General features: G+C 43.8%; 1 protein-coding gene across 2 annotated transcripts; it reads left to right on the top strand.

Annotated features, from left to right (window-relative positions):
- Window positions 1-10,204: 10,204 nt before the first annotated feature.
- On the top strand, window positions 10,205-14,115 carry TMEM30B (transmembrane protein 30B). 2 transcript variants are annotated; one of them, XM_059713756.1, is made up of 2 exons: window positions 10,205-11,118; window positions 11,448-14,115. In XM_059713756.1, the coding sequence occupies exons 1-2, from the start codon at window positions 10,231-10,233 to the stop codon at window positions 11,544-11,546; spliced, it is 987 nt and encodes a 328-aa protein (XP_059569739.1). In that variant the 5' UTR covers window positions 10,205-10,230; the 3' UTR covers window positions 11,547-14,115. The 2 variants fall into 2 exon arrangements, with proteins under 2 accessions (XP_059569739.1, XP_059569738.1); XM_059713755.1 differs by having other exon boundaries at window positions 10,208-11,541.
- The last annotated feature ends 5,316 nt before the right edge of the window (window positions 14,116-19,431 follow it).

Raw genomic sequence — 19,431 nt, 5'->3', positions numbered from 1 at the left:
ATTCCAATTCATGGTGAGACTCTGGAGAATGGTGAATATTTCCTGTACCTCAGAAGCCATCACTTGCAGGGGGCTGACATCGATGAAGATATCCAACATCACCTCAAATCTGTAAGTGCAGCTTTTGGACACCTGAAGAAACAAATGTTTGAAGATTGTGATACTAGATGTCTTATCAAGCAATCGCGATCCCTACTGTACTGTATGGAGCTGAGATATGGACAACATACAGGAGACACCATAAGTCTCTAGTGAAATACCATCAGTGCTGCCTACAGAAGATCCTTTGAATCCAGTGGGTAGACAGACACACATAAATTAGTGTCCTCTTGCAAGCAAACATCATGAGTATTGAGGTGATGATCATCTGACATTAGCTTCATGAGTCTGGCCATGTCACCTGGATATCCAACTCCAGGCTCTCAAAGCAAGTTTTATTCTCCCAGCTCAATCAAGGCATATGCTCAAGAGGAGGGCAGAGAAAGCACTTCAAGACCATCCTCAAGGCCAACTTGAAAAAATGCAACATCAATATTGACTCATGGGAGACCATCACCCATGACTGCCCCAAATGGAGGAAAAGTCTGCTGCAAGGTTCTCAGTACTTTGAAACCTTACAATGACAGCAGGAGATGGAAAACATGTGACTGAGCTGCAACAGAGTCTGTCAATCCCAGATAGGCCTCATAAGCCATCTTTAGCCCCACAGATAAAACAATCTTGGAAGACCAATTATCTTTGACTGTGTGGGATTGCCATTATAGATTCAGAGATTGTTAGGGGCTGGAAGGGACCTCGCAGATCATTGGGTCCAGCCGCCCCGCTCTAGGCAGGAAGACAACTGGGGTCAAGTGACCCCAGCAAGATGACTGCCCAGTTTCCTTTTGAACATCACCAGGGTAGGTGACTGCACCATCTCTGGAGGGAGTTTATTCCACAGTCTGGACACCCTGACTGTGAAGGAGTTTTTCCTGATATTAAGCCTGAAGCGGCCTTACAGGAGTTTGTATCCATTGGTCCTGGTCTTCCCAAGGGGTGCCCTAGTAAAAAGTTGTTCATCAAGGTCCTGATATACTCCTCTGATATAGCGGTAAGCTGCTATTAAGTCTCCTCTCAACCTTCTCTTCTTTAGGTTAAAGAGGCCCAGGTCCCTCAGCCTTTCCTCATATGGCTTGCCTTGCAAGTCCCTGATCATGTGGGTGACTCTTTTCTGGATTCTCTCAAGTTTTACCATGTCCTTATTAAAGTGCGGCAACCAGAACTGGACACAATACTCCAACTGCAGTCTCACCAGTGCTGAGTACAGCAGGAATATCACTTCCTTGGTTTTACACGAGATGCATCAGTTGATGCATGCCAGCATGTTATTTGCCCTGCTGGTCACCACATTGCACTGACAGCTCATATTCATGTGATGGGCAATCATTGCCCCTAGGTCCCTTTCAGCCGTGGTGCAAATCAAGCTGTCACCACGGAGACTGTATGTATGTTGAGGGTTATTTGCCCCCAGATGGAGCACCTTACACTTGGAAATGTTAAAACTTCATCTGGTTCTGGTCTGCCTAACTCTCTAGCCTGTCCAGGTCCACCTGTATCTGCAACCTATCTTCTGATGTGACCACGCTGCCCTATAACTTGGTGTTGTCTTCGAACTTGGCCAGCAAGCTTTTCACTTCCCCATCCAAATCATTGATAAAGATATTGAAAAGCACCAGTCCAAGCATGGACCCCTGAGGGACACCACTGGCCATTTCACGCCAAGACAACATAGATCCATTCATGAGAACTCTCTGGGTCCTACCCTGTAGCCAGTTTCCCACCCACTGAACCGTTCAGCAGCTGAGCCCACAATCTTCCAGTTTTCCCACAAAGATATCATGGGATACTAGATCAAAAGCCTTTTGGAAGTCTAGGTATATAATGTCTACCTCGTCTCCCATGTCCAGGTGGAGAGAGACCTGGTCATAGAAGGAGATGAGATTGGTAAGACAAGACCCTCCCATGACAAAGCCATGCTGAATCTTACCTTCTGCGAGCATATAGCACGTAGATTCTTTAAAGAGATTTTCCAGGATTTTCCCTGGGATAGAGGTTAGGCTGATTGGCCTATTGTTGCCTGGGTCCTTCCTCTTCCCTTTCTTGAAGATAGGTGCAATGGGCATGAGGTTCCATGATGACCTCAGCCAGCTCCTTTAACACTCTCAGATGAAGTCCATCCAGTCCTGCTGGCTTATAAATGTCTAGTTTTTCAAGTTGGTATCGCAACCGCTCAGCATCCACAGTGGGGAGGCTGCCATTCCAGCATGCCCCCTATGAGCCTTATCTCACCTGTCTTTCCCCTTGGTCCGGTGACATATCGAAGTAAAGTGGGCATTCAGGAATTCAGTTGTGTCCTGAATGTCAGTTACCAGTTGTCCTGAGGTGTTAAGCAGGGGTCCCACACTTCCATTTGTTTTCCTTCTACTGCCTAAATACCTAAAGAAGGACTTCTTATTGTCCTTGACTCTGGTGGCTAACCTAAATTCAGTCACTGCCTTGGCTTTCCTGATCATTTCCTTACAAGTGCTGGCCACTAACGTATAGTCCTCCTTGAGGACTGTCCCTAGCTTCCAATGTGTGTACACCTCTTTTTTCTTTTTTTAGAGGACCGCAATGTCCCTATTAAGCCAGGAAGGATTGCCCGACCTTCTGCTACCTTTCCTCTTTGCAGGAACAGTTTTCTTTTGTGCTTTGAGAATTGTATCCTTGAGCAATGACCATTCTTCGTCCACCCCATTCACCTTCCCTTCCTGGTCCCATATCGCCTCCCCTACTAATGCTCTGAGCCTGTCAAAGTCAGCATTTTTGAAATCCAGGACTTCAGTCCTGCTGGTTGATTTGTCAACATTGCGGCGGATGGTGAACCTGATAATTCATGGTCGCTGTTGCCCAGGTTACCCTCAGTGTTCAAGCCACATGCCAGATCATCTCTCTTGGCCAAGACCAAGTCTAGGAGAGCAGTACCTCTTGTTGCCCTTTGCACTTCCTTGGTCAGAAAGAGCTCCTCGATCACAGTCAAGAAACTGCATGAATGATCTGACCTAGCCAAGTGTTCCTCCCAATCTATGTCCAGGTAATTGAAGTCACCCATGACACCTACAGTTAGGTTCCTTTCACCTTGCTCCCCCATAGCTTGACCCAGAGGGTTTCAGACTGCTTATCTTTGGAGCCAGTGTCAGCCTGCAGAGAGGTGTACTGCTCTCTCACATAGAGAGCTACCTCCCCGCCTTTTCTTCCTACTCTGTTACTTCTGTGCAGGGTGTAGCCCTCAACAGCCCCCAATCATGCAAGGAGTCCCACCAGGTCTCCATGATCCCTACCAAGTCATATTGCCCGCTAGAGAGCAGGAGGGCTATATTAATGTATAGAATATTTATATGTTACATTATTATAGATGCTTGTCAGCAAGGGAGTGAGCTCTTTATTGCAGAATCTCTCGCTAAGAAACAACCTTATTTTTTAAAGCCCAACAAAAACCTTACCAAATATACAATACAGAGCTCTTTCTGATACTTCTCCCTTTTTAACTTCAGCTATAAACATAGACATCTTTGTTCCATATTACCTTAAATACAGTTACATAGGTAATGCAATATATTTCCCCCAAAAGAAAACTATATATGAAGCAGCATTGTATTGTTGTACACTTGCCAGAAAGCTCTAAGGAAACAGCACCCATGTAACATGCCCAGAGTAAAGGGATTTTCCAGACAGTTGGCAGCTGACAATGACTACTAGAGTTCCTAGTTGTAGGAAGGATTGGGACTTTCTTTGTTTAGGCCTTTTAACTCCAATAACCCAAAAACTTAATCACAGAGCCCAGTTTAGATTTATTCTGTGGAGATTCATTGTCTGTATGTGAAAATTCTATAACATGTTTTAAAAAGAACAGTCACAGGAAAAGCTTACACATGATGTAAGAAATTGTGCAGCTGAAATTAAACAAGAAATCTGCAGTGTTTAGCTTGGGGGCTGGGGGGGGGAGGGAGGGAGGGAGGGAAAGAAAAACAAAACAAAACAAGACCAAGTTTTTGCTTACATCAAATTAAAATAATAACTAATAGCATATTTTCTCACATATAGGCTGCACCGTTCCCTCCAGAAACCAACTGGTGAAAATTGGGTTAAGCACTATATATAAAAAAAATGGTTCCCCATGAATCTGGGAATTTGGCAATGAGGGATTTGTGGCTGTGTTGGTTGCTTCAGCTCTAGTAGCCCCTTGGCCAGATGATATGGCCTTGTGCACCAGATTGGGCTAGCACATGGGTTTGATCCACAAATGGACCTGCTGTGCTGGGTCTGATCCAGTACTTGGCCCTGGAACCAGCACTCAGTTCCAGACTTGGCATGTGGTCCTGGACTTGGCACACACGGGCCAATTTGGCATGTGACTCCAAAGTCAGTAAGCAGCCCCAGACCAGGTGTGCAGTCCGTGACTTGGTGCACTGGATCAGGCCCAGCACATGGCCCTGGAGCCAGCATGTCAGGTTGGACTTGGCATGTGGCCCTGGACCCAGCATGCTGGGGTGGTCAGCATGTCCCATCTGGAATTAAGGGCTGGCAACAGGTGTGGCACCTTAGCTGCTGCTACTCAGTTAGCACAGAGGAAGATCTTTTTTTTTCCTTCAGGTTGCCCTTCAAAAAAAAGGTGTGTATACAGGGATGTGCTGTATGTAAGAAAATATGGTATTGACATAGTGTTTCTTGGTCAAGAGTTAATTGACTTATATAGCACCTCCCGCGAGTGATGTATTTGCCTAATTTACGAAAGTAGATAATTTAATTGTCTTGCCTGGGGTTGTTCAGTGTGTGAGCATTAGAGTCAGAATTAGTAGTCATTGGCTCCTGACTCCTAGTCCTACGTCTCCCTAGATAAATTAGCACTATAAACATAAATCTGTATTTAAACTTAAGGTCAAATTTAAGGTATCTGTAGGGGAGCTATCTTGATAGGGGAGAACACATATTTCCCCCAGTGGGGGCTGCTGGAGGCTAGGAACAGAAAGAGAAAAGGCCAAGGACTAAATTAGCATCAGTGGACATTATAAGCAAAGTATACACTGCTGCTACCTGTGCTATGAATAAATTCAGTTTCTGTGACTGGCAACCTGGCACTCCTCTCTATTATTATACTAACTTTGAATATTTTGCTTAAAAGACTAAGATTAGAAGCATGGGAGCCATACACAAATTAGCTACTTCCTTGAAAAGTTTTCTTGCATTGACAAATATTATGGGAACATTTTAAAAAAACTGAAGAAAGAGTTCTGCCATCAGGTTTAAACTGGAGGCTGATTATACATGGTGTGTAATTTCACTTATAGAGTACAATACACCTTAAGGAAAATGGAAAGGCCTTTTTTTGTATCATGCAGAATATATATTCCCGAAGAGTTCAGGAGGATTTTGTACCTTTATATAGAACCCCCTTCCCTTATTTTTGGTATGTTGCTCAAGTTCAGGTACATTAGAAATGAGAGCCCTTTAATCACTCTTGTTCCAGGTTTTCCTGTTGCATAGCTGCCAAACCATCTGTTTTGTGCATGCCTTTGGTATATATTTTTAAAAGCTCTCCCTTGCCACTCTTCCTTTATCTCCCTTTTCTTTGTTCCATCCTTTCTGTTTCCTTCTCCTTTTTTAGGCTTTTTCTTATCTTCTGTTCCATTCATTTTCTTTCTTCAAATTTGCCTCTTTTCCTTACTTTCTTGGTTTTTATTCTTTTATCTTTTAGTCTCATTGTATCCCTCTGTTGTTTTCTGTCTGATATTTAGATTTGAAGCTCACTGGGCCAACAAATGTTGTTTTTGTTCTGTGGTTTCATGTCGCAGGATGGGGCCGTAGTCTGTAACTAGGGCTCCTAGGCACAGTGGTAAAAATAATAATACTATTTGGAGGCAAAGTTTTTACCAGGACTATTTTTGTGGTGTAAGGGATCAGGCACTGGGCTGAGATAAAAGCCAGGTTCGGACATTATACTTTTACCAGTACAAGGGATTGCTGGAAATTGGTCTATACCCATATCAGAACAGAAGTTCAGCACACAGACTGTTTTAAAAATGGTAAAACCCAGTCTAAGATTTGCCCCTTCTCTCTCCTCCCCACCAAAGGGTGATTGTGTGTTCTGCTTGCTACCAGTCTAAACTATGCTGCTTACAGAAAATTGTGTAACTTAGATCAATTTTGCCTCAGGCTTTTTGAATGCTTGTACCTAGCCAAAAAGACCAGGTTCTAGTTTCAGTTTTGCCACTGACCTCATTTTGACATTTGGCTTAATTACTTCACTTCTAGGTGCTTTTGTTTAAGCTCTTTGGAACAAGAACTGTTTCTCAATATGTGTTGAGATAGTACTAGGATAAAGGGGCCCAGCTTGGTTGGGGTCTCCAGGCATTACTGAAATATAAATAAAAACCTTATTTTGTCTTTCTACATTCATACTTCCATCTATTATTTCTCTTATTTCCATCCTTTTCTGTTCCTTTCTCCTTTTCTTCTTGTCTCTCATTTGTTTGATTTTTTCCATTACATACCTTCCTAGTCTGTTTAATTTTTTAAAATATAGTTAGAGCTTGTCTACTCATGGAGTTATTCTTCATTCACTATTCCTTATGTCCACACGTAGACACTCTTATTGAGTAACAACTCCTTCTCTAGGTAAGCAAGACCACTCTCTCTTCTCCCCTCAACCTTCTCACTTTTTCCTTTTTCTGTGCTTTTGTCTATTTCCTTATGGAGCCTCTCCTGGATTTTTCGTATCTTCTTTGCTGAGAAGGCACCACACCTGCCTTTCTAACTTCAGAATAAAGCAGGCATATAAGAAATCAAAGATACAGTTTGAAATACATGTGGACAAGAAGTTATATGAAAGCAACTAGTTGTTTTTGGTTTTATATTTAGATGTTTATACAGTGAAACCCATGTGTTCGGCACTTGTCTTTAGTCATATGGAATAAAAATCTTTTATTGCTTCAGTGTATTTCAATTGGATTTTCACCTTTTTGTGATACAAATACTCCTTTCTTTTTATTGAAATTGCACTCCATTATAACCAAGTTCTGCTGAATTTGTCTTCTTGGAATTTATCAATTAGCACCTACCTGCCATGGCTTATCACAGGAGGTAGAGAAGCATCCATCCTTCTGAAACACTTTCAGTGCATCTAATGGACAGTTTACAAGGATGAGATGTTGGTCTAAAGAAACAATGTTCTTTTTCTGGACATATCCTCTTTCATTATGACAGTTGTGTTAAACACATTTGGCTCCATGGGCTGGTTGAGTGGTACAGGGCTGGTCCATGGGCTGGATGCATGGTGTGGAGCTGGCTCTGCAGGCTGGATCAGGCCCAGTGACTCTCCCCCGCCACCCCATGCCAGAACCAGTGCATGCAGTATACCAGACTGGCTAGGGTGGGTACCATGTGCAAACTGGATGGAACAGGAACTGTGTGTGGTATGCATCTGAGGCCCTGTCTATGCGGCTGGTCTGGTGTGTGTCACATGCAGTGTTTGGGTCAACTCTGGACCTAGGAACAGAACTATGGGCCAGATGATCTGGCTTACAAGCTATATTTCTGACATGCCTGCATTATGGTAAAACCCTAGAGTGAGAAATTCAGTCCTGTACAAAGGGCAAGCTCAAAGGCCATTCAGTTTTGCCAATTTCTGCAGTTTTAAATTTTGCAATATATGGTTTGCTTGTTAATGCTCCAGCTCCTGAAACCAGGATATTGCATGACAGTGTCTGCTTTCAAGGAAAAACCATGCTTCAATTTTTCAGAGAAAAACACTACATTTCCAGTTCCTAGGATTGCAAAGAAAAAATGAAAAATGAAAATGAGGCCTTGAGACTCGGGAACCCGAGTCTCAAGAGCCAGAAGACAACTAGAAACAAAACAAAATCCCACACTTTATTATTTAAAAAAACTCAAGATTATTATTCCTTCTTCTGATTGTTTTGGGGTCTGATCTTTGAATGTTTGGAAGTGGCAATATTGCATATAAATGGTGTAAGTGAGGATGATGATAATAATACAATACCTACCCCTTAGCTATCATTCTATCAGCAGGTTTCAAAGCACTTTAGGAGGTTAATATCAGTATCTGCATATTACAGATGGGGAAACAGAGGCACATGGGAATGTAAATGGTTTGTCCATGGTCACCTAACAGACAAGGTCCAGGAACACAACCCAGATACAAGTCCCAGTCCAATCTGTACCTACTATGCCCACACTACCTCCCAGTTCTCATGCTATTTGCAAATAGATTAATTTCACACACAGTGACCCATAGATTAAGAAACTGAATTATTTATTTTTAAGACAATACTGTTATAAAGAATAAGCAGGTTTTTTTTTCTTTCCAGGTTAAGTCTTTGGATTCCAGCTTTCAGTTCACACAGAATTTGTTACAGTTAAGTTATAGCTCCTTAAATGTAAGAGGTTTGCAGCAAAATCACAGAAACTTAAGTACAAAACAGAGTTGTTTTAATACTAATATTACCTTTCAAACATTCTCCTTTGTTTTTAACTATTTTCTTTATTCACTAAAAAGAAGCTGTTGTGTAGGAGAGAGTAGGGAGAGGAGGTAGAATTTGTATTACTGTTCTGTTAGCTCAAAAATAACAGAAAATGATTACTGCTGTTTGTTGAAGCATGTCCTTGGAGATTCCTACTTTGTACTGTGAGATTAGCTGATAGAGGAAAACAAAAGGACTTACCCATTCCTGGAAATGACACACACAGTCCCCTTGTTTCTACATTGCACAGGAACTTTGCTAATTTATTAACAAAACAACTATGGATAAAGAAAAAAATCTTTAGAAATTGTGCAAGTGATTTTGTGCCCATTGATGCATGTTGGGTGACAAATTCTAGTGCTTCTCGCGGGATGTAAACACACTGGTTCTTAGTATATTCAGAATTGGCAAAGATGTATGAAAATGCAGCTAGCAGCATCTGTATTGCTGGAGTTTTTTTTCAAAATGGCTAAATAGATTGGCAGAGGACAATCAGTACCCCAAGTTAAGTCTTATTTTGAAAGTAGTTAGCTTACTTAGTAAGTGTCAAAGTGTAGCAGAGTTACTGTCCTGGCTGTGTGTTTCTTGTACACAACCCAGGGAGTCCCCAAAGGGAAGGAGTTTGTTGTAGGAGATAATGTGATTTTTTTTCTTGCTTCTCTTGTCTGCAGCATGGAATTTTTACAAAAAAAACTAGCACAGGTACAGATAGGGCCTAGGTTAAACGGCTCTGTGGCATCTTTATGTATCTAAGATTTAGTGTATAAGGTACATCTCTATTCTGTCTTCTCTCTGGCCTTGGTACAGTGCTGCTGGAGTCAGAAAACTATAGTGTTCTCACCGTTGTAAATGGTGGTGTCACAGCCTCTTGTAATAAATAATAGCCTGAGAAATACAGAGTAACTAGAAACAGCAACACTAGAAACAGGAACCAATAAGTAATCAAGAGATTTGGATTTTGTGTTTAATGAACATGTGCCTGTTGGGGATATGCTTCCTTGTGTTTGCCCCCCATGATCACACTGCAAAGGCATGTAAGAGGCACTTGGCAGCTGCCTAAGGACATGGTGACATGGTATAATTATGGAACCAGCCGAACAACAATTCAGAGCTGGTGAACGGATGGCATTTTAACTGTATTTTGTGAAGACTGAAGTCAAGAACATCATTGGACACACTTGGGAAAGAGACTGTCAGACTCTCTGAGGCACAGCCACTGCCACACTAGTGGACTTATGTCTGGCTGCTGGCGTACACACCTCCACATTACCCTCGTGCCACATCAGTGCCCACTGCTGCTTCACAATCAAATGGCTTGAGCACAGCCCGCCAGTGGCTGCGGTCGCACGGAGCCACCGGGTCACGCGTCCCTACGAGCATCTGGCGCTGGACAGGGGCGAGGCACGTGCAGCCCCAGCGCGGCTTCCCCGCCCCGGCTGCCTGGCACGAGGGGCCCCAAGTGCTGCGCTGCCGCTGGGACAGGGCTGCTCCGTTGTGCAGGTGTGAGCTTCCGCCCGCGGTCACAGCCCGGCCCTGGCCTCGCGGAAGCGCCTCCCAGACCGCAGGCCCCGACATGCCCGAGCCTGGAGCCGCCGGGTCTGGAGCGCAGGGGGAGGGCTCAGCTCGGCGGGGCGGGGCCAGGAGCACCTGCGGCCGCCGGGGCGGGGCGGCGATGGCGGCGGCGCGGCGGGAGCGGGGGCGGCCGGACCGCACGGCCTTCACGCAGCAGCGACTCCCGGCCTGGCAGCCGCTGCTGTCGGCGGGCATCGCGCTGCCGCTCTTCTTCACGCTGGGCCTGGCCGGGCTGGCCGTGGGGCTGGGGCTGCACTTCTCCTCGGGCACCATCCGCGAGCTGGAGCTGGACTACACGGGCGCCCTGGGCAGCAACCAGGACTGCGCCCGCTGCACCAATGCCAGCGCCACCTCCGGCCCGTGCCTCTGCACCCTGCACTTTGAACTGGCCGAGCCCTTCCCGGGGCCGGTGTGCCTGTACTACCAGCTGTCCAACTACTACCAGAACCACCGGCGCTACGGTGTGTCCCGCGACGACCTGCAGCTCAGCGGGGACCCCTGGGGGCTGCGGCACCCAGCCGAGGAGTGCTGGCCCTACCGGCGGGACCCGCGGGGCCAGGCCGTGGCCCCCTGCGGCGCCGTTGCCAACAGCCTCTTCAACGACACCTTCGCCCTCCACCGCCTGGTCAACGGGTCCTTCATGCCGGTGCCCCTGGACAGCCGGGGCATCTCCTGGTGGACCGACTCCAACGTCAAGTTCCGCAACCCGGAGCTGGTGAACGGCAGCCTGGCCACCGCCTTCTGGGGCACGTCCAAGCCCCCCAACTGGCCCTGTGCCGCCTACCTGCTGGATGCTGGCAACCCCAACAACACAGGCTTCGTCAACGAGGACTTCATCGTGTGGATGCGCACCGCCGCCCTGCCCACCTTCCGCAAGCTCTACCGCCGTGTCCACCAGGGCAACTTCTCCGCTGGCCTGCCCCGTGGAACCTACCGCCTCGACATCAATTACAGCTACCCTGTCCTCCCCTTCAAGGGCACCAAGAAGGTCATTCTCAGTACAGTCTCCTGGATGGGCGGCAAGAACCCCTTCCTGGGCATTGCCTACCTGGTCTTTGGCTCGGCTTGCATCCTCACTGGTTTTGTCATGCTGGCTGTGCATATCAAGTACCAACAGCAAAACCAGATGGATGAGGATTAGAGAAAGCTGGAGGTCCTAATGCTGCTGGGCATAGAAGTTGTGGGGAGGAATTAAATTGCAGCTAGTCACCATGCGTGGTATAATTCTGACCTCATGGGGAGTGCTCTGAAAAGAAGAACTAGGCCTTTTTTTGTTTTGTGACAGATTAAATTAAAATACTTTTTTTTCCCTAATAGAAAACCAAGAAACATCCAGACCTGGTTAGAATGGCTGAACTCGTGGTTCATAATGTGATAAGAGAATATTATGTGCCTAACAGGTTACTGTTGAGCTAAAACTCTTCTCTACTACCCACATTTCTAATGACCCAGACTTATTTCTTATGCCTGAAAGAACTTCATACAATGCTGTTCCTCGTTTACTGCTTTCTATTCTGAACTTCTGTGTTTCTTTAAACATTTTTTCGCTACAAGTGAAACTTAATATGTTGTTTTCATTGTTACATGAAAAGGAGTAGTCATGGGTTATTCATTTGCATAATTGCCTGGAGTTTGTGCTACAAACATCATAATAGCTTTTAAAATCTTCCAATTCCATTTACAAGTCTTCAAATTTTTTTAGGTCTCACTAGCCTTTATGGCTCTTAGCATATCAGTGCCTTCAAACCAATAAAAGCAATATTTAAATGAGTATGCATAGCAAGACCAAAGTGCTGACCTCCACATCAGTGTCATTTGAATCATACTTGAGATAAGTTGTTAGCTGTCTTGAATTACAATAATACTTTAGTTCCCTTAATTTTTGTAGAAATTTAGATAGGGAGTGTAAAATGATCTTAAACTGAAATGAAAATAAAACACCCTGAACTGGAGCTGTCCAAAAAGATAAACTTCAAAGGAGTATCTAATGTGAAATGCCACAATTTAAGTGGTAACAATAATAAAAATAAATAAATAAATAAAATCACTTATCATTTTCTCTGCTTGTTTTCTGACTTTCCCCTTACTTAGAGCTTACTGATGTAGGGATAAGATGTAACTTTACACAGAACGACCTACTCCATAATCTCTAATACTCCATGTGAGTATTCTTAATGTCCAGTATCTGTGAGTAGTGCTGTCTTTGAAAGTGGAGATTAATTCTATTACATGGAGAGATGTCTCTCTCTCTCTCCTCCTTAGATAAATTTTACTAATCTTCTAAGCAAAATTGGCTAGGTTTGAAGAAAGTTCTCTTAATTTCACTTAAAAAGCACCAATGGCAGAAAGTTCTCTTTGTGTTATAGGTTTATGCCTAAAACAGTAATATGGGATGGTCCTTGTTTGTTTATATATCTATCTGGATTTTGAGTAGTATGGCCAAGAATGGCATTAGATCATTTCTAGACTAGAAATGCTACCAGTGTGGGAGTAAAAATGTATCAAAATCATTGGTAAAATAACTTCATAGTATTTCTTTTCTGGCAAAATACCTGATCATATATATGAAATGGACCCAGGTAGTGGAATGATTAAAAGAGTAGAGTCTAAGTACAGCAGTGTTTATATTTTGTTTCAGTCCTGTGACTCTTTTGCTTTTTTGAGTGGTTGAGTTGCTGGCAGTTAAAAGTGATGGTTGTGTATGAGAAGTACTCTGTCTAGTTTTGATGGCTGAAATTCTGCAGCATGTAAATTATTATCTTTAGTTCACAGTGAGGCAGCTCTCCTTGTCACTTACCTGCCTGTGTTAGAAGTCTTTGGATGTGGAGCTGCTATCTTTACAGAACTTCTGTTCTCAGAGTTCTTCCTGTCTTAGTTATATAACGCAGGCTAATGTCAATGTGTTTTTATACCAGCACTATGTACTAAAGAGGTTTATAGTCATGGTTATTGAAACTCTGAAAAAAAGCTTGAAAACATTTACATTTGCAGGGGAGGGGGAAGAGGTTGTTTAAATGCTTTCTGGTAACAAAAATAATTGCAAGGTATTTCTGAGTATGACTTGTCTCACTAAACAACCGCTTTTCAACTTCTTCCAGAGTAGTTAAATCTGGGGAATGTTGCAAAAGCAAGGAAAGGCCTTTAGTCAAGCAAATATGACAGCCGAACTCTATAATCGAGTGACCAAATTGGATTGTTACATTTCTGCAGAATTCTCAGAAGTTAACAAAATTGCTGTGGTGTAACTGGGGCCAGAATTTGTTTTATTTCATATAGTTCTTACTAACTACTCTTTGAAAGTAGAGAGTACTTTGAGAGAATCTGTTTCATCTCTCAAGTGTTGTGTAGAATGGAAAAATACTTACGCTGAAGTCTCATTGGTCCAGAGAGAGAGAGAGCGAAGCAGTAAAAGAGCAGGGGTTTTTTCTCTTTAAAATTTCATTTAAAATATTGCATTAAAGTGTTAATTTTGAGTTTTTGGTTAATGGAAAAATTCAGCATGTCTTTGACTCAGTATTCACTTCAGGTTTACTCATCAGAACTCCTTTCACCTGTAATAATCTAAATTGAAAATCTAACTTTATCATGATAAATTTTTCTCTGTTTAAAGGTGAAACTAAGTTTCTCAGTTTCATTTGTGGCTTATGCTATCTTTTTAGTCAATACCATCTTTTAGGTTTTATGCCTTAACATAAGATCTCTGTTTTATAGGCATCTATAAACCTTCAGGGAAATATAGTATTATTCCCTATTCAGCTGCAGTTAAAAATAGATTTTAATCTTCCATTATAACATAGCTGTTAAACTCAGTTGTCCCTTTATCTTGGTGAATGTGCTGTCTTTCATGTTGTGTAAAGAATAAATTGAAATGGGGAAGAAGGGGAAACTCATGTGATTTGTGGAGCTTCAGGCTCCACAAATATAGGATTGTGTATTGCTAAGGTGGAGGGAGTGGTAAATTTTAATAAAATGCTTTGGAAGGATATTTATCTATTTTTGTGCAATATTTGTCTTCCTGCTTGTGTAAAGGAAATTGCAAATGAACAGGTGGAAAAGACCAGTGGTATTTAACTTCACTGTTGCTAAATACATTGTTATCCACTATTGAAATACCTATTGCATGACAGACCTATTCAGAACATTGCAGTTCCTACAAAAAATTTGTCATCTCACCTCTAATCCTGGTATAAGACAGGAAGCAAGGACGGAGCTGTTTTTCTTTGAATGCTAGAGGGAGAGATCTTCCTTGGCTTGTGGGAACAGCACATTTGATTCTTGTACTTCCTCTTCTTTCTCAGGTACATGTAAAGCCCCTCCTCCTGTTACGATTCACTTGAGCTATTGACCTAGGACTCGGCTCTCTCTCATGCTGTCAGTAGCTGTTAGAGGAATATGTGCTGGTTCTTTCATTTCAAGGCAGGTGTTCAGCTAGCTATCTATTATATAGGCTTGGTGTAAAAATATCAGTTACAAAAGTTCCTCTCACCCCAAAATATGTTAGATTATAGTAAGTATGATCAGTTAGATATGTTTTATAGGTACTGAAAGATTTCAGAGAGGGGATAACACACTGCTTTTTTTGCTTAAGATAAAACATAAAATCTAACAGAAAAGCAAACATATTGATGTTTTTAGAATGGTTGTGAAGACCTCAATATCTTCACTGGAGATTTAATAAATATCGTAGAGCTGGGTCAAAAGCAGTGTGGAAAAATTCAGGTGTTAGGGTTGATACAGGATTCCTGTACTATGTGTGGTCCTCCTGGTAATTTGACTCAGAACTGATCTGAGCCTATTGTTTCAACTGTTTTTTGACAACTTCCGGACACTTTTTCCGACATTGACACTCCCCCATGTTTTGTGCAGAGTCTTTTCTCCCTGTTTCAGAGACTGTCACCTCAAACTCATCATGCCTGAAGGTGAATTCTAGACCCTTTGTATTCTTCCCCAAATATTCCTAAATTGCTATTGCAGGTCCATTTGCAATTCAAGAGCTAAATCAGCCTGAGACTCTGTATAGATTCAGTGAGGTTTTAATTTGCCTCATCGTGCACAAGCATAGCCACAAACAGCTGTTTCTTTTACCTTTTAGATGTACTTGTAGAGGAGTTTCTCAGATAGTTATTGTAGAACAGGATCAATTTTTAGGGTAAGTGTGGAAACTAAAACTGTATTTAAAATGAGCTGTTGGCTTGAACTCAGATCTGCTTTGTGGCCTGGTAGAAAGAAGACACGGTAGTAAATGGAGAGGTTAGAGGAGTATTAATATCTTAATGAATATATTGCTAGTATGTATCTATAGAAGTTGCTGGATTGGCACTAAGGATTAGTTTGACCTGAAGTACTTGAGTGGGTACAAGGAGATTTGTTGGGTGCCTCAGCAGTTTCATTTTAGTATCCACAGTTGAAGTATTTTTACCGTTTTGTCATTTCCTACAGTGATTATGATATTTTTCTTTCAGGAATATTAGGCAGGGCAGCTCCAATTGCAATTACCTTGGAATTATAACACAGTCACTAAAATATCTTTTGGAAACATTTTGTTGTTAATCTTCCAGTATACAGGCAACTCCCGCTTACTGTGGTTTTGCTGTAGTGCTCATTAAAAATACCAGGGCCCAGGGTGAAGTGGCAGGAGCCCAGGGTCTGCTCCAGCACATGGTGCTGGAGTGGGCAGGGAGAACTGGTGGTGAGAAGGGGTGGGCAAGGGACTGGGCAGCGTAAGCATGGAGCCTGGGCCAATGAGGCCCAGGGCGGGGTGGCAGGAGCCCTGGGGTCCACTCTGACACATGGTGCTGGAGCAGACAGTGGGCGGGGAAGAGCCATGGTGGCGGTGAGAAGGGGCGGGGGGGGCCTGAGTGTGGGGCCCAGGCTGGCACCCAGGGTCAGGGGTGGCAGGAGCGCAGGGCCTGAAGCCAGGGCTGGCAGGAGTGCAGGGTCTGGGCTGGTGCGAGCCAGTGCTCAAGGACACATGCACAGTGTCCCCTGCCCCAGCACACAGTGGAGCCAAGCCCATGGAGCACCCCCCCATCCCTGGGCTGCAGTCCGTGACCTGCTCTGCTCCGGTCATGCGCTCACCCACCAGAGCGCTACTGCTCAATGTTAATCCCTGCCTTCTCGCTGTTAATCCCTGACTGGGCGGGTCCCTGACTCAAGCCTTGCAGGTGGGGTGGCTGGGGCCGTGGATGGGTGCGCTGGTGGCCAGCGGGTGCGGGTCCGCAGGGGTTGTTGTAGCTGTGGAACAACGAGGCTGGGAGGAGGCAATGTTTTCCCTGGTGGAGCTTGTGCAGTGCTTTGCCTGGAGTGGTGGGGCCAGGGCTGGCAGGAGCACAGGAACCAATTATATTTATTTACATTAAACCCTATGGGAAAATGGGTTTCCCTTAACATGGTTTTGCTTAGCGCTTGTTTTTTCCGGAACCAATTAAGAGTGCTAAGTGGGGGTTGTCTGTAAAAAAAAGTACCACATAATAAATAATAGTAACTCCAAGAAGTTCATAGAAGTATCTTGTTGAAATTTCCCCTTATTCATTACAAAAGAGATCAATCTGTTTAAGAGGTAGTAAATGGTGTCTGTGTGTTAAGGGAGTTTCTGCCTGTGGTATAATATTAGGTATCTACTTCAGATGAGATGCATTAAACCAATTTCCATTTTAATGAATCAATACAGTGCTCACTGCCATGCCATATCCAGTAGAGAGAAATCTTTTATAAGTGGGTGCTGGCCCATTTCACTTGAGTGAATCCTCATGATCAAATGTGAAGCTGAATAACTACATTTTACTTGTGTAAGTTCTTCCTACAGTTTCAGCTGAATGGGTCTTATTTTTTTCTTTTTGTCCTTTCCTTCATGAAGCGATCTCTAAATATCCTTTTTCACATCACAGAAATGCAATGAGACTTAACCATTGTTTGCAAAGTGTTTTGAGATTGTAGAGGGGAAAAGGTACTATGGTAATACACAGGTGTTTCAAACTTAGGTTCGGGGAGTTGCTGGTGGTATTACATTACCAAGTTACATGCCATAGTATGTTTTAGGGAGTTATGTATTTTATCTTGAAATATTAAAACTCTTGCTAAGTAGATTGATTAAACACTTGCATGCGAGTTGTATGGAATCATAAGAGGTTTCTGAGCACAAATACTTCGTCTTAAAGTTGATTAAATTCATGCTAAAGCAATTGAAAATAATTAAATTATTACAGGAATAAATAAAGTATTTCCTTTTGTGTGGACATGCTGTCCAAATTCGCTGATGATATCAAGATGTGGGGAGAAGTGGGCACGCTGGAGGGGAGGGACAGAATCCAGCAAGATCTAGACAGGTTACAGGGGTGGGCGGATGAGAATAGGATGGAATTCAACGCAGACAAGTGCAAGGTGCTGCATCTAGGGAGATGGAACCTGCAACATACCTATAGGCTGGGGAACACCCTTCTTGGCAACACAGTGGCAGAAAGGGATCTTGGAGTCATTGTTGACTCCAGGATGAACATGAGCTGCCAATGCGAGTAAGCGGTCAGTAAGGCTAACCGCACTTTGTCGTGCATCTACAGATGCACGACAAGCAGGTCCAGGGAGGTGATCCTTCCCCTCTATGCGGCGCTGGTCAGGCCACAGTTGGAGTACTGTGTCCAGTTCTGGGTGCCGCACTTTAAGAGGGATGTGGCCAGCATTGAGAGGATCCAGAGGAGGGCCATTCGCATGGTCAAGGTGCAGCGAGACAGGCCCTACGAACAGAGGCTAAAGGGCCTGAACCTATTCGGCCTCCACAAGAGAAGGCTGAGAGGGGATCTGGTGGCCATTTATGAACTCATCGGGGGGACCAGCAAGAATTGGGGAAGGCTCTGTTCCCCCGGGCACCACCCACGGTTACTAGGAATAGCCACAAATTGTTAGAAGGTTCAGGCTGGACATCAGGAGACATTACTTTACAGTTAGGGCTGCCAGGCTTTGGAATGGGCTCCCAAGTGAGGTGGTGCTCACTCCTACCTTGGGGGTCTTCAAGAGGAGGCTGGAGTGATATGACCCCAGCACCCATTCCTGCCCAAGGCAGGGGGTCATACCTGATGATCTGTTTAGGTCCCTTCCGAGCCTAAGCACAATGATACTATGAAGTTCAGTCACATTTCTAAGGCCTATTTCTTGTGCATCTATTATCAGCTAAAGTATACATTGACTAGTATGTGCCAAAGACATTTTTTTTATTAAAAAGTAGAAAGCCCAATAGATATTTTTATGATTGGATTACTAATCTGTTTCCCTTGGAAGACCATGGAGTCGTTTGCTTTGGGAATATGTGGCAAGACTGGTTTAAGGAGCATTGATTATTGTTGAAAACAAAGAAGGGAAGTTCCATAATTGCCTCAGGTCAATGTGTGCACATTCTTCACTAGCAGTTAGCTTTCTAAAAAAACTCTTCAAGGTTTCTGTGAGCTCTTTCAGCCTTCAATGCAATGATGGATCCAATGGTAGGTTTTCATTTATGTTTCTTGTACTTGTCAGGTACACAACTTAAATGCAAGTATATTATTAAACTAGATTAAAATAACTTCTGGTTGCAAGATTGAGCATCCAATGCCAGAATTGATGTTGGTACACCCTAAGCCCCACCTCTCCCATTTGTGCCTATGCAGTATGATACAGTCTTTGACATAGATGACATGTAAGTGTTGATGGCGGGGGGGGGGAGGAGGCATGACTGCACTGCCACCCCTACCTCCACTGCTGCTGGGACCTGGCTCTGGCTGGGCTGCAGCCCTGTGCCCTGCCATCAGAGCAAAAACCTCGGGGGGCACATGCCCCTCTGCCCTCTCCACATGTTGCCTATGTTCTTTGATTATATGGTATTGTAATGCCCTTAAAGAGTTCTTGAATTCCTTAAATTCAAATCTTGATCCTCAGCCCCCCCCTCAGCCACCTAATCCGATAAGTGCCTTAAGTCCCTAGGTTCCAAGGTTGTTACCAGTAATATTTCCTAAGTGCCTAAAGGGGTGCTTTAGGCATACACAAAATTCTTATGTGCTGATAGTGTTGAGCAGCTTGGTGTCTAAGTCCTTTGGGACTCTGTGCCACCTATAGGGCCTGCTCCTTTAAGCGTTCTCAAAGCAAACCTACCTGATTAGGTCCCACACACAATGCTGCCAGAAGAACAACACTCAAGATGTAGGAAACCCAAACTCAGTTCCCCCCTGTGTGTGAGGATTTCAATCCTGCGTGTACTGCCACCTCACCTAAATACTCTACCTGGGTACTGAGATTCTGGCCTGAGTACTTTTAGTCTTACCTGTTTAATCTGCTC

The sequence above is a fragment of the Alligator mississippiensis genome, chromosome 10 (assembly GCF_030867095.1).
Source record: "Alligator mississippiensis isolate rAllMis1 chromosome 10, rAllMis1, whole genome shotgun sequence".
NCBI classification, from domain to species: Eukaryota; Metazoa; Chordata; order Crocodylia; family Alligatoridae; genus Alligator; species Alligator mississippiensis.
Note: the sequence above shows the minus strand (reverse complement) of the source record. Positions and strands in the feature narration are given on the sequence as shown.

Coding starts and splice junctions, on each gene's coding strand:
- TMEM30B (XM_059713755.1), top strand. CDS start 10,231: ATGGCGGCGGCGCGGCGGGAGCGGGGGCGGCCGGACCGCACGGCCTTC.